The 14,907-nt window shown below is 38.8% G+C and overlaps 1 protein-coding gene across 2 annotated transcripts in view; it reads left to right on the forward strand.

Moving 5' to 3' along the window:
• The first annotated feature begins 3,122 nt into the window (after window positions 1–3,122).
• Window positions 3,123–14,907, forward strand: part of ATP6V0D2 (ATPase H+ transporting V0 subunit d2) — a 59,537-nt gene continuing 47,752 nt past the window's right edge. Inside the window, exon 1 of one of the 2 annotated variants that reach the window (XM_064480919.1) lies at window positions 3,123–3,523. In XM_064480919.1, the coding sequence (XP_064336989.1) occupies window positions 3,394–3,523 (130 nt within the window). In that variant the 5' untranslated portion in view covers window positions 3,123–3,393. The remainder of the gene's footprint in view (window positions 3,524–14,907) is intronic. The other variant, XM_010979357.3, reaches the window with a different exon arrangement.

Raw genomic sequence — 14,907 nt, forward strand, 5'->3', positions numbered from 1 at the left:
TGCCTGCTATAATGTTATGGTGACCTCTTGTGGTTCAAAACCAAAATGACCTTTTGAAAAATTAAGTATTAAACTCCAAAGCAAATAGCTTGGAGTTTGAATAACCTCTTTCAGTGTTCACCCAAGTTATGGTCAGTGGCTATCTCTTAGGAGTGTACTAGAGGAACATTCATCTCATCTATTTCTGTAATAGTTAAAAATCTTTGCAAAAAGGATGCATTGCTCTGGTGAGCAGAAAACAATAAAGACTGAACAAGATGTAAGGGGGAAAAAATCAACTTTCTCAGGTAGATGTTCACTTCTCTGCTAGACAGAATATAGAATTTTGACTAAAGTAAGTGAAGGCCCTTCATATTTTAAAATAAACAGGGTTTTGAACTTTTTACCTTTGCTTTATAGCTATGCTTACATAAATATTTTATCTAAATATTAGGAGTGGTGACTGGTTTCTGTACTTTTCTAATTGGATTAAAATTTTTGCCCTAGAACAGATTTTGTAATAAGAAATTAAATAGGGTCGCTGAACAATAAGATGTTATGAAGGAGACAAATACTATATCTGGTCCAGGCTTAATATTCTATCATTTTAAAGAAACATTGGAACTTGTCTCTACATGTAAATATAAAATATGACAACTTGAAAGTTTTTTGCACACACACAAAATCCACTCCCTTTTGAGCATGTCAACATTCAGGGCTAGTTCTAAGCAAAACTATGAAGATTTTGTGTTGTGCTGTACAAGTTTAACAACTGGTTCTCAATCCAAAATATGTGTATGCGTTTATCATAAATTTTACTGATATAAAGAATGTGTATCACTCAATTTACAAATAACAATAAAATAATACTCTTAATTGTAAACTCCATATAGTCCATTGATTTTCACAGTATGCTTTTGAGACAGGAGGGAAGGGGGCAGGGCACAGCCACTGAAGGAATGACACAGCCACTGAGGACAGGACCAACTGGTTGAAACCAAGATGGCAGAAGATTCCACTTCCAGTAGACCTTGAGCCTCATGGTGCTCCCACAGGTACCATGAGGGTTCCTAGGCTGACCATAAAAGATCAAAAAGTGGGCAGGGCCCAATTCCTGGAAATCCCCACCCCTTTCCCAAAGTAGTTGAAATAATCTTCCTATTCATTAGCATATGAAATTACCGAGTCCATAAAAACGAACTACCCTGCACCTCGTGGTTGCTCTCTTTTGCCTTCTGAGATGGCCCTGAATTCTGTCTATGGAGTGTTTATCTGCTTTTAGTTTAAACTAAACACCCCCACACCTCTCAGTCTCTCTCCTTCTCACCTTTCTGAGATGGCCCACGGTCTGCCTATGCAGTGTGCATCTTCTAAGCCGTTCTGCCTGCTGAGTGTGTTGGACCACACTCTGTCTGTGGAACGTGTATCTCCCTAAGTCAACTTGCTTTTGTTTTACCACGTCTTGCTCTTGAATTCTTTCCTGCACAAGGCAAGAACCTAATCTCCGGCAACACTTTCACTCATCTTTATTCATTTCTAGTATCTATAGTCAATCTACCGCTGCAGTTGACAAACAAGTGTAGTTCCAACACGGCTGTTGTTGACTTTTACTTATATTAATGAATAGGACAAAAAGGAAACAGTGAAGACATATGTAATATGAGTGGCTTCTTTGCTGACTCACATAATGGTTTTTGAATACTGAAAGACTATTTCTTCTTCTTCTTTTTTTTTTTTGAAATTCACAATGTAACTAGACATACCACACACTTTCAAGTTTAATTTGCATTAGTAACATTTTCCTTAAGACTTTCTTAAGTCCAGGTGAAGAACAACAACAAATCAAGCCCTGATTTGCAGCAATTGCCTATTTTCATGGTGAAATACTCTCACCATGATCCACTTTAAGCCACCATTGCAACATCATTCAACCCAGTGTTGAGAAGAGATGTGTGATAGTGCACTGTTACATAAAACATCTACTATACACATACAACAGACATAAAGAACCTCACGTGAATAAATAATAGTAGAATGATTAGGGAACAATGAGTTTGTTTTAGTAATTAATCTAATTGTAAATCTGCATTAAATTGAACTGTATAAACTGCTGATCTGCAATGCACTTTTAATCCACAAAAGTGGTAAGTTCATTATGATTCAACCAAAAATGTACCCCAGGAGTTTGGGTATGTTTGAGTTTGAGTATGTTTTGAGGTTTCAGTTGGAATTTGAGTTTTGAGCCCGAGTCTGTAATTGGGGGTGAGGGGTGGATAATGATAAAGATAATAATAAGAACCTCTACTGTGTGTTGAATACTTTCAAAGTGCTGGGCACTGTGCTGAAAAACTGGTTCTCTGTAATTTTCAGCAACTGAAACAGAATTTACATTGACTGCATCTTATTTAGCTTCTCCCAGTTTGGAAATACTGAGAAAGAGACTGGAGGATTTCTGACACTTTAGTTAAGAATTTGACACAATATATATGAAAGTGAAATACTATATATGCAAAATCATGTTGGGAATATTTGATACAATTTTTGAACTAAGTATTGGGGAGAACCAGCACTCCTTTTGGTTGTGTGACACAACAGTTAAGTCCTGGCTTAATTACACTGTGCATTTTGTTTTGCCTCACGGCTTCTGAGAGTTGGCTCTTTATTTGTGATTTGGGTAATAATACTATCAGGGCAGATTCTCATCTGAGCAACATAAGATTGAAATGGTAAAAACAAAATGCAGAGTGCCTTATTGAAGGGTCGGAATTTAACAAGGTGCTTATTATTTGCTTGTTGTTGTAGAATCACAACACTGTGTCTGTTGTCAGGATTGTTCTCTGGTCTCTGCCCCAAGATGGGGGTGGGGAGGGGACCAGCTACCGTCTTTGGCCATGTTCCAGCATTACTGGCCATGTGTCTTACAAACACCAATTCTGTTTTATTAGCTTCTCAGGGTTCTTCAAACTGCCTGCTTGCCTTTACAGAAGTTAATTTTTTTTTAAGCCCTCTCTTTCTTCCTGCTCATAGTCCTCAAGACATTTAGGACAAATGTAATTTACAGTTGAACGCTCACAAGGTCAGATGGGGGAGGGATGTTTTCAAAACTTTCAGGGGCAGCACAGCCGGGGAGGGGCCAGCTGCCCTGGGAGGGGGAGGGCAGAGCCCTGACCCCCCTCTCCCTGCAGGGGGTTGCTTCCTGGGTTCACCCGGGTTATCTAGCTGATTCACTGTTGATGGAAAAACAGGGCTGGGCACGCTGTGTGGACAGTCACTGAAGGCGGAGGAAACTAGTCTTGAAAACCCTGACAATCAGCTGAGAGAGAACTCCTGATCACTGCTGGCACTGTTTCCAGACGGGGCCAGTCTTCGAGGTGACCGAGACGCCGAGCTGCTTCAGCGGTGGTCGCTTCCCCCATGCTTGAGGGTGCCGAGCTCTGCTTTAACGTGGACCATGGCTACCTGGAGGGCCTGGTGCGAGGGTGCAAAGCCGGCCTCCTGACCCAGCAGGACTACATCAACCTGGTCCAGTGTGAGACCCTGGAAGGTAAGTGCTGCTCTTCTCATCATTTCAAAAAAGAAAAAGGGCTTGATGCCACCCGCTGGAGTGTGGACCAGGGGCTGTGTTCTCCCGGACTGAGTCCAGGGCGGGCTCCTATTCCCAGGGTCCTGACTTCAGGGGTCTACAAACTTGGACAAAGGGAAAAAAAATTACATCTCCATTTTCAATATTCTCTAAGTGAAATTTAGCATTTCCCCTTATTATGAATATAGGCAGTGCATCACGGTGGTTAGCACTTTGTCACCAATAAAAATTCAATATTTTCATTTTCAATGATTTCCTGTATTCCTTTGTAAGTATTTTCTTTCTACATATTTAGAAATATTATTTTGAGAAGGAATTCACCATAGTGTCCAAGGATCTACGGCCAAAAACAAAAACCTTGGTCTGGAGAATTTTATTCTATCCCGTTTCTCAGTGTCTATTAATATGAGAATATATACTTGAGGTTTGTCTTTAATGAAGTTTAAGATAAAAATCAAGAGACCAGGAGACAGGCATGTGGGGAGGCCATCCCTGGATTTAAAACTTCTGACTTTGACCTCTGCTGGGTGTAAGTAGGTAACCAGGGGCTCAAAGCCTCCAAGCCTCAGATTCCTTATTTGTAAAGTGTGGTTAGTAACTCCTGCTTTGCTGGGTTACTCGGATGAATAAATGGGGCAATACATGAGAGAATGTGTTAAGAACTGTGAAGCACTCTGCAAATGGAAATTACCCTTTTTAAAAAAAAAAACAAACACTTTATTGAGGTGTAATGGACATACGAAAAGCTGTACGTATTTAATGTATACAAATTGATGAGTTTAGAGATAAATATACACCCATGAAATCATCACCACAATCTGTGCCGTAAACCCATCCATCACCTCCAAAGGTTTCCTCTTGCCCCATATTATTAATAATTGTGTGTGTGTGTGAATTGTAGGCCCACAGTAGATCTCTAGGACTCATTCATCTTGTGTAATCCTTTGACGAATGCCTCCCCACTTCCCCCTTCTCTCTGGGAATTATCTTTAAGCTACAATATTTTCAAAACCTTACCAAAGATTTCACACCTGTAATGTAGTTTTTTTCATGGTAAAAACAGCTGCACTTGCTTATCTTGAAACATACTTATAAAATCAACATGTGTCAATAATAAGGTGCTTTAAACTGCTATATATAAGACAGATATACAACAAATTCCTTCTGTGCAGCACAGGGAGCTATATTCAGTATCTCGTAGTAACCTATAATGAAAAAGAATATGAAGAAGAATGTAGTCTGCATATGTAGGACTGAAACATTATGCTGTACATCAGAAATTGACACAACATTGTAAACTGACTATACTTCAAATTAAAAAAAAATTTTATCTTAAAAAAATAATAAGATGCTTTAGAATTTCCAGATTATTCTAGAAAAAGCAAGAAAGCAGTAAGAATCAAGACTGCCAGGAAGAGTATTAGAAGGCAAAAGCAAAGCAAAAACCTTGAAGGTGACTTTACAGGCTTCTTAAGTAAGGCTAAGAGCCCTGAGGTCTCTTGTTTATGGTTCTGACCAGTTAAAGCCAGAGTTAAGGCAGAACTTCCCAAGAGACATTCTCCTTTCAGCTAGAAAAAAATCTTTTAGGGATAACTAATTTTGTTGGCTACAAATAATTACAGAATAATCCCAAATCCTAAATCACTTCAGCATATTTAATTAGGAGCTTGGTGCCTGGAGAATGTTAATCATGGGTAGAAAAATCGGCATAAATTGAGGTAGAAAAAATTAACGAACACAGGGCATACTGAGTGCTTCTGAGAGAAGCCATTTGAATGAATTCTGAATAGTTCTCAGTCAGCTTTTAAAGGGGCAAAGGAATGCAAATTTAAACACAAACCATAAATAAAATACGTTTATGATACAAAACAAGATTCAGCCAGCTCACTGAAGAATTCAGAGAGAAACCACCCTCAGCTCCAATGTGGGGGAAAAGGGAAGGTTTCAGACCCTCCTGAAGACCTGAAGAAAGAACTTTCTGGGAAAATTACACACAGGTGCATACATATGGAATTTTACATATAACATCAGGGGGTCGCGGGCACCGGAAGTCACCCTGCACCCCCGGTAAGAAACCCTGCTATATACACCATTGCTTTATTATCATTATGTCTCATGGTTTCTACCATTCTTTCCTCCTTATAATATTTTTTTTTCAACCATTTGTTTCACAACTACATTTGAATCTGTTGCCAATCCACTGTTTGGAGACCCCTGGGAATATCAAATATGAAGCATCAAACTATGGGTTATAATGACTGTTGAGAAAATCAGTCTAAATAAAGTAAGGGTTTCATGTCCTCAGTTAACAGTCGAGGACACTGAGGCTCAGAGCGGTGACTAATTAATGCGGCTCCTTGTCGGGGGTAGTGTACAGACATCAGCGTCTGTTTTTCCACCAAAATGTCAGCTTCTGAGCATGAACTGAAGATACATGCATGGGTCCCTGTTGCTCTCAGCTCCGTGTTGATATAGAAAATAACGTCTGCCTTGCCTGAATTTCATAGAACGTTGGGAAGTAAACCATTTGTGAAAAGCAAAGCAACTGTGGCACCTGTGAGTGCGCTGAGAAACCCAGCCACCTTCCCAGCTGGCTTAAGAGTGGAAGAGAAGAAATCAAGGACATTTATTGGGATAGAAGTTACGGACTTTTAGGGCTTCTGTTTACTTGTGCACAAAATATGCACCACACAAATGGTGGGTAAAGAAGAGTGGATAAAACAGGGTCAGGATAGCAGTACCATGTGTTGAAGCCGGCACTTTCTTTAAAGAAAAGCTAACTTGGCAAAGATAAAATTTACCTTTAGTCTTCTAAAATCCTGTAGTCTTTATTAATTTTTTTTTGCTTGTTTGTTTGGAGCTGGGGAAGGAGGGAGGAGATTTATTCATTTATTTATTTACTTACTTTATCGTGGAGGTCCTGGGGATTGAATCTGTCCTGGTATTAACAGCTCATTTTAGAAACACTAGGAACACATCGGGTTTCAGGGAAACTTGCAAGACAGAAAAATGAAGTCTGTCCGGAAAAGCTTTGAAAAGTCTTAGTATTTATGATTGTGCAAGTGTGGTCAGAAATACTCATATGCTCCAAAGCCTGACCCTGACTAACCGTCACCTGCATCGGTCACTAGGACCCTCTGTGACTCAGACCTTCCTGGGTACAAGAAAGGGAAGCTGGCTCACACGGCCTGTGTCTCTGGTCCTGCTTGGGGGCTGTGTATTCACATAGAAAGTTCTTTAAAAGTGACTTGAACCAGAATAATAATGTTAAAAAGACATAAAATAGTCTTTAAAAGAATTAAGACTTACTTTTTTTTTAATTAAAAATTTTTTTACAGCAGTGGTAGGTTCCCAGCAAAATTAAGGAGACAGTACGAAGACTTCCTCTATAACCCCCATCCCCAAACATGCACAGCGTCCCGTGTTACCAGCATCCCCCACCAGAGTGGTACATTTGTTACAATCAGTGAAACCACCTGGTACATCATAATCACCCAGGGTCCACAGATTACACTGCAGTCACTCTTGGTGTCTCACATTCTGTGGGTTTGAACAAATGTATATAACATGTATCCACTAAGTATTCTACGTAATACACAGTGTTTTCACTGCCCTAAAATTCCTCTGTGCTCTGCGTCTTCTCTTTCCCCCTGACCCCCACCCCTGGCACACCCACTGATGTTTTTAGTGTTTGCAGAGTTTTGCGTTTTTCAGAATGTCACACAGTTGGAATCATACAGTATGTAGTCTTTTCACACTGGCTTCTTTCACTTAGCAATATGCACTGGAGGTTCCTTCATATCTTTTCATGGCAATACTGCTGTTTCCATCAGATTTTTAAAAAAATACAAGTAAGAGTGTTGTAAGTATTCTTTTCTCTTTGGAAAACAAAAAGTAGTAAAATTAATACTTCAGAGTTTTCTAAAATGCAAATCAAAACTACAATGATGTATCAGCTCACACCCATCAGGATGGTCATCATTAAAACATCCATAAATGATAAATCCTGAAAAGGGTGTAGAGAAAAGGGAAACTTCCTACACTGTTGGTGGGAATGTAAATTTGTGCACCACTATGGAGAACAGTATGGAGTTTTCTTAAAAATAACTAAAAATAGACTTACCATATGATCCCATTCTTAGACATGTATCTGGAGGAAATGCTAATTTGACAAGATACATGCCCCCTAATATTGATAGCAGCACTATTTACAACAGCCAAGACATAGAAGCAACCTGAATGCCCATCTACAGATGACTGGGTAAAGAAGATGTGCTGTATTTATACAATGGAATACTACTCAGCCATTAAAAAGAATAAAACAATGCCATTTGCAACAACATGGATGGACCTGGAGATCTTTGTACTAAGTGAAGTAAGTCAGAAAGAGAAAGACAAATATCATATGTTATCACTTCTATGTGAAGTCTAAAAAAATGACACAAGTGAATTTTTTTGCAAAACAGAAGCAGATCTGCAGTCCTAGAAAAATCTTACAGCTACCAGAGGGAAGAGGAGGTGGATGGATAAATTGGGAATTTGGAATTTATAGATGTTGACTACTATATATAAAATAGATAAACAACAAGGTCGTACTGTATAGCACAGGGAACTATATTCAATATCTTATAACAGCTTATAATGAAAAAATATGAAAAGGAATATATATGTATAACTATACTTCAATTAAAAATAATACTTCAAAGCTCTAGAATTTGGTAAGAAATAGCCTTTTCTAAAATACGTACTAAAAGTGTCCTCAGGCTCTCAGGGTGTGGTGAGTCTTTACCTCGTCCTCTCTGCTGTAACTTTTGGGAAAGGAATGGGAGAAGCTGATTGCATCTCACTAATAATTACTTCCTTTTCAGGGGACATGACTTTCATTCTTTTCCAACTGGGCCTTCAAGTGGGAATTAATTCATTTATTAAGCACTTTCTACTTAGAGCCGAGGGAGTCAAGATGAAAAAGATACTGTCCCTGCCCTAAAAGGGCTCCCACTCTTGAGACTAAAAATACTGGAAAAATAAGAACCCTTCATGAGGGCAGTTGGGCCTGAAAATTCCAGATGCATATACACTTGGCCTGGGGCGTCATGTAGCATTGTTTGGAATAGGGGAAGATGAAAAACAAATCAAACATCCATCCGCAGGGAACTGGTTAAATGAATTATAAAACATTCCCTTAACGGGATATTCTGCAGCTATTAAAGAGAGAAAACACGAGGATGCTTCTAAGAAGACTACTGATGAAGAAAGATGGTGGGGAGATATTAAATGAGGAAAGCCAGGGGAAGAACTATGTAGCATGGTAGATACTCTTTTACTGTAAAAGGCAGATCCATTTTTTTCAAATGTATTTTCTGTATGATTGGATACAAAGAAACTGTGAACGTTTCCAAATGCAAATAGTAGTTCCTGGGGCTGGTAATGAGTGGTGGGTGGGGGGAGATAGGAGGCCTTTCACTGTTTACCTGGATTTATACCCACTACCTGTTTTTAAGTTAAGTAATTCACATAGAAAGATTTATTTCAGAGGGCTTTCTCCGAGCTCCCTCAGACATCACCTGTACTTCTAATTATAGCATTTATTTCCTTGTATGTTAAAAATGTACATACAATACTGACTTATATTAAAGATGCATGTCCAGTTCTGTCACTTTCCTATTCAGACATCCTTCAGTGGCTTTCATCAGGCAGGATAAACTTCACTGAGTTTAAAAGTTCAAAGCTCTGTCCCATCCCTACCTGGTAAGCATTTCCTCAGAACCTTCCTGCCTTTTCTACAGTTATTCCTTTTTTTTATCTTTTTTTTTTTTTTTTTTTTTGGTGGGGGTAATTAAGTAATTATTTATTTTTAGAGGAGGGACTGGGGATTGAACCCACGACCTTGTGCCTGCTAAGCACGTGCTCTACCATTCCCCCCAATACAGTTATTCCTTCAGTCACAAATTCCATTCTCCATCCTGCTTGCTGGAGAACACCCATCCCTCTTTAAAGTCTCCACTTCACAGTCGCTTTCTCTATAAACCCTTTCCTCCTGTCTCCCTATTGGGGTAAAACTGACAAGCCTCAACGTTGTGCTCTGCGATACTTGGTAAGGGACCTAGCTCTGTGTGACATTTGCACAGGTATGTCACCATGGGGCAGGACGTTTGTCTCCTTTATCTAGCCCCCTGAATTATCACAGTTAAGGGCTTAACTCCTGAATGAATAAAATAAATCTGTCGCTTCCCAGATTGTAAGCTTCTCAAGGGCAGAAACTATAAACGTATCTGATGGCAGAGGTGTTAATTAACTAGACAGGACAGTCCTATCACAATGTAAATGAATATCAAATCACCATGATGTACACCTTAAATATCTTACAATTTTATTTGCTGGTTATACCTCAATAAAACTGATTTTTTAAAGACATTTTTTAAGGGTAGAAACCACACCTTACACCTTTCTGTCTCCTAGCTGCCCAGGCCTAAGGCTGTTTTTTTGTCCATAGGAAGAATCAAAAAATAGACATTAGCAGTGTCTGCCTGTTTGAGTTGAAGTCCCGGGTCTCCTACTCTCCGGCTCTGGGATGTTAAGCCAGCTGCTTAACTTCTAGCCGTGGTGCTTTCTTATCTGGTATCTCCCTGGCCTAACTCCCAGTTACTGGGGGAATGAGAAATTTCTGAAGATGTTTTGTAAACTGTAAATCATAAGAATTCCTGGGAAGTCATAAGAACCCCCCACCCCCACCCCGAACTGCAGTGTATACACAACAGGAAGGAGTTTACCCTCCTCTGCTAGACTTTTCTCCTCATTTCTCCGTTATGGTTAATGGTGTTTGGTGTATGATTCTAAATAGTTGTTTCTGTTCTCCTTCAAAGAGCACTAGTTTATCTTGGACACACTCATTCTATAAATAAATGAAAACAATAAAAATTATAAGAAGGGTTTAAGCCTATAGGGAACCACATCTGGAAGAACAGCAGGCTGGAAAAATGCCAATGAGATGGGGATGGGGGTGGGGAGTAGAGCTGAGATGGCAAGGTATTCTAGGCCCTCGGGGAGAACTAATGAACTACACAAAGAAAAAATAAATAAAATCGGATGGGTGCGAAGGAAAGCAATTTGGCTGCAGTACTAAAATACCTGGAGATAAGGCAGGAATTTAGGCTGGGAAATTTGTGAAGGACCTTGAAGGTCTAATTATGGAGCTTCAGAGTATTGAACAAGGGCAACAGACATGTCTGAATTGTTAGTCAAATACATGGAAGCATGGAAAACATGAACAAGTTATTTCCCTGACCCTCAGTTTTTTCATCTGTGAAATGGGGATTATTGTTAAGGTTGAGGGATAATGTATATTAAAAATCATTCTATCAGTGGTAAAACACTCTCCAAATATTATGAAAGTTGCTTTTAATCTGCCTAAAACCCAGTAGCTCGAAGCTACTTATAAGATCATCATAAGGTCAAAATATTTCTTAGGAAAGATTAAACACTGAGGCATGGAATACATGAAGAGAAGGGAGCCTGGGAGAATCTGTCAAGAGATTGCCATGGTGATCTAGGCGCCAGGTGCTCATTCTAAACTAGGGATATAAAGAGTGGAAATCTGAGAAGATATTAAGGAACAAAGCAGGGGATTTGGGGTTAATAAAACACCGAAGAGGACTTGAAGTTTTATCACCATAAGAAAGGTAATATGTTAGCAAAAATGGAGGAAGAAGTGTCTGGTTTTATAGATATAAATAGGTTTATTAAAATCTGAGTAATTAAAAGATATGATGGTAGACTCTAATACATATTTTAAGAAAATTCAGGTTTAGAGAATAAAAATCAACATCTTAACCAATTAAATCAAATTATTTTGGAAGTAGTTGGGTACAAGTGAGGTTTATAAAAAGCTCTTCACCCACATTGTCTTTCTAAATCCCCACAACAACCCAAAAATGTAGATTCAAAGGAGAGACAAATATCTATGAAATCTCATATGTGGAATCAAAAAAAAAAATAAAAGACACAAATGAACACATTTACAAACCGGAAATAGACTCACAAACATGAGAAACAAACTATGATTACCAAGGGGAAAGGGGCAGGGAGGGATAAATTGGGAGTTTGGGATTAACATATACACCCTACTATATATAAGAGATAAACAATAAGGACCTGTATAGCACAGGAAACTATATTAAATAGGACATGGGACTATAGTGGAAAAGAATCTGAAAAAGAATGTGTATGTATATGTATAATTGAATCACCATGCTGTACATACGAAACTAACATAACATTGTAAAATCAACTATGTCAATTAAAAAAAAAAAACCTAAAATGTAGCTTCTATACCCATTTTGCAGATGAGGAAACTGAGTTCAGAAAGATCTGAAGGATAACTTCCCTAAATTCAGCACCAGCAGAGGGTGGGGAAGAGGCAGGGGAGCTGCTCAGAGCATCCTTTACAGGTACTTCTGAAAGTACTTCTTTGGCATAAGCTACCTGGGAGGTGAAAGGTCTGGGTATCCATTTTTATAGAGTCCCAACAGGATGCTGCACAGATAAAAATAATCTGCCCAACAAATTATTAGAGAGGCAGTGACAACCAGATAGTCGTCCTGCCTCATTAGCCAAGTGATCTCAGGTAATTCCCTGAACTCGGTGACTGCAACCCACAGAAGACGTGTTTTTACATTATGACCCATTACGAATGTACGCACACATGCAGGCACATGTACATTGATGATTCTCTGGGTGATATCCTCTGATATTTGTTCTAACAACTGAATCTATTTCCTCTATGCTATTGTGTTTGAGGCAGATAAAGTTGATTTAGTTGGTAGTGATCTCACAGTTCCTCATTTGAATAAAAAAAAATGCCACTTGCCACACTACTTTGGATGAAAAAGAGTGTAATTTTCCAAAATGTTCTCTGTGGGTGGCTCTATTGTTTTCTGGTGGCTTGGGAGGTTCTGTACCATACTGTTTCCAAAGAAATCATTCAAATTAATGTGTTAAAGACTTTTGGTTCCTACAGTTAAGAAGCTTGTTTATTCCAAGTGTATTTGACCACAAAGTGTTATTCATCATAGCTATTTAGATAAGCACTTGGCGAAATGCAAGGAAAAAATTATGTGATCCTATTTTTTTTTCATTCTTCAGTTTTATTAGGTAGCATTGTTACAATTTGACTGCACATATACATGTAAGTACATATACACAATATATTACACATATTTTTTAAATTTATATATATGTACTGTTCATTGTTTCTAAGAATGTTTAGAGCTTTAGCTTTTTAAACTTACATAGTTATCAAAGGAATAAAGCCAACAACAAAATAAGAATTAATTCAAAAAGATACATACACCCTGCTATTAACAGCAACATTCTTTGTAAATGCCAAGATATGGAAGCATCCTAAATGCACATCAATAGATGAGTGGATAAAGAAGATGCAGCATATGTATGTAATGAAATACAACTCACTCACAAGAATGAAGGATATTTTGCCATTTGTGGCCCTTCATTCACTTTTTTTTCTTTTTTTCACTTCAAAAATGAGAATTTTATAACTGGCATAAACATTTCCATTGCATCAAAAGACAACAAAATACCCAGAAATTAATTTAACCAAGAGATTACCCATACTCTGAAAACTGTGAAACACTGATGAAAGAAACCAAAGATGATACAAGGAAATGGAAAGATATCTTGTGCTCTCCATTGGAAGAATCAACATTATCAAAATGGCCACACTACCCAAAGCAATCCACAGGTCCAATGCAAGCCCTGTCAAAATACTCACGACATTCTTCACAGAACTAGAACAAACAATTCCAAAATTTATATGGAACCATAAAAGACCCCAAACTGCCAAAGCAATCTCTTGTAGATCTTTTTTTTTTCCCCCCCCTCCTTTTTGTTCTCTTTTCTTATGGCTTGATGACTAGAGAAGTTCCTTTAACATTTGTTGTAAAGCTGGTTTGGTGGTATTGAATTCTTTGAGCTTTTGTTAGCCTCTGAAGCTTTTGATTGCCCCATCAAATCTGAACAAGAGCCCTGCTGGGTAGAGTGTTCTTGGTTGTAAGTTTCCCCTTTCATCACTTTAAATATATTGTGCCACTCCCTTCTGGCCTGCAGACTTTCTGCTGAAAAATCAGCTGATAACGGGAGTTCCCTTGTGTGTTATTTGTGGCTTTTCTCTTGCTAATTTTAATATTTTCTCCTTCTTTAGTTTTTGTCAATTTGATGACTATGTGCCTTGGTGTGTTCCTCTTTGGGTTGATCCTGTGTGGAACTCTGTGCTTCCTGGACTTGGGTGACTGTTTCCTTTCCCAAGTTGGGAAGCTTTCAGTGATTATCTCTCCAAAAATTTTCTCAGGTCCTTTCTCTCTCTCTTCTCTTTCTGGGACCCCTATAATGCAAATATTAGCGCACTTCATGTTGTCCCAGAGTTCTCTTAAATGTGATCCTATTTTAAAAACTCTAAAATGATAAACACTATGGTTGTTATTGACAGATAATGATATTATCTCAGGGCAAATATTTCAGGTCCTAAGATTTTCTTAGAATCTGAATGCAAGTGTCCCTTGGATCGTCTTGGGGCTGGGGAGACAGGGCTCCTGTTAATCCCAACTGGTTCTCCACGGATCACAGTATCACAAGATCCCTTACAGGGTCTGAAACATTTGAGACATTTCATTTCAGAGTCTCACTGGCAGCTGAAAGGTTTGGAAGTTATTTTGCATAAAAGAAACATATGTCCCATGAACAAAACATCATGGTTTTGGAAGAAATACCATTTGTGTCACTTCTGTTGGCAAATATTCCTCCGTGCTGAGAATGCAAACTGTCATACTGAATAAAAATCTGAACTGTCAAAATAGAAGCCAAACAAGACATGGCAAAAGAGTATAATTTTTTAAATTAAGTTAATTAAATAGGTAATTGAGCAAATAAATTCTGGAGTCAGAAGAAGAGTGTTTCTGATGCATGATCTAATCCAGATTCTGAGAGAGAATGCCTGTCAGCTGAATTTCAGAGACTCAGAACCACCCGAGAGCCTTTGAACCCATGTTCCCCCCAGTTACCAGAGCAGTTAGTTCATAGCCCTCAGGCGCTCCCTGTGATCCTCAGAATTAAGGATGTCACACCACACCTTCCTGGGGACAACACCTGCTCACTGCTGGCTTCATGTCCCACCTGTCCGTGTCACCCACTTAATGCTTCAGCAACACTACCACTCCTGCACCAGTTCATGGGATGTGCTCCTTGCACTCTTACGTGGCACCTTAAGGCTGATCTCTGACTTAACCCTCCCGAAACTTTCCTAGGCTCTTTTGCTCTCATCCCTATGAATCTTA

The sequence above is a fragment of the Camelus dromedarius genome, chromosome 30, assembly GCF_036321535.1.
Source record: "Camelus dromedarius isolate mCamDro1 chromosome 30, mCamDro1.pat, whole genome shotgun sequence".
In the NCBI taxonomy this organism is placed as follows: domain Eukaryota; kingdom Metazoa; phylum Chordata; class Mammalia; order Artiodactyla; family Camelidae; genus Camelus; species Camelus dromedarius.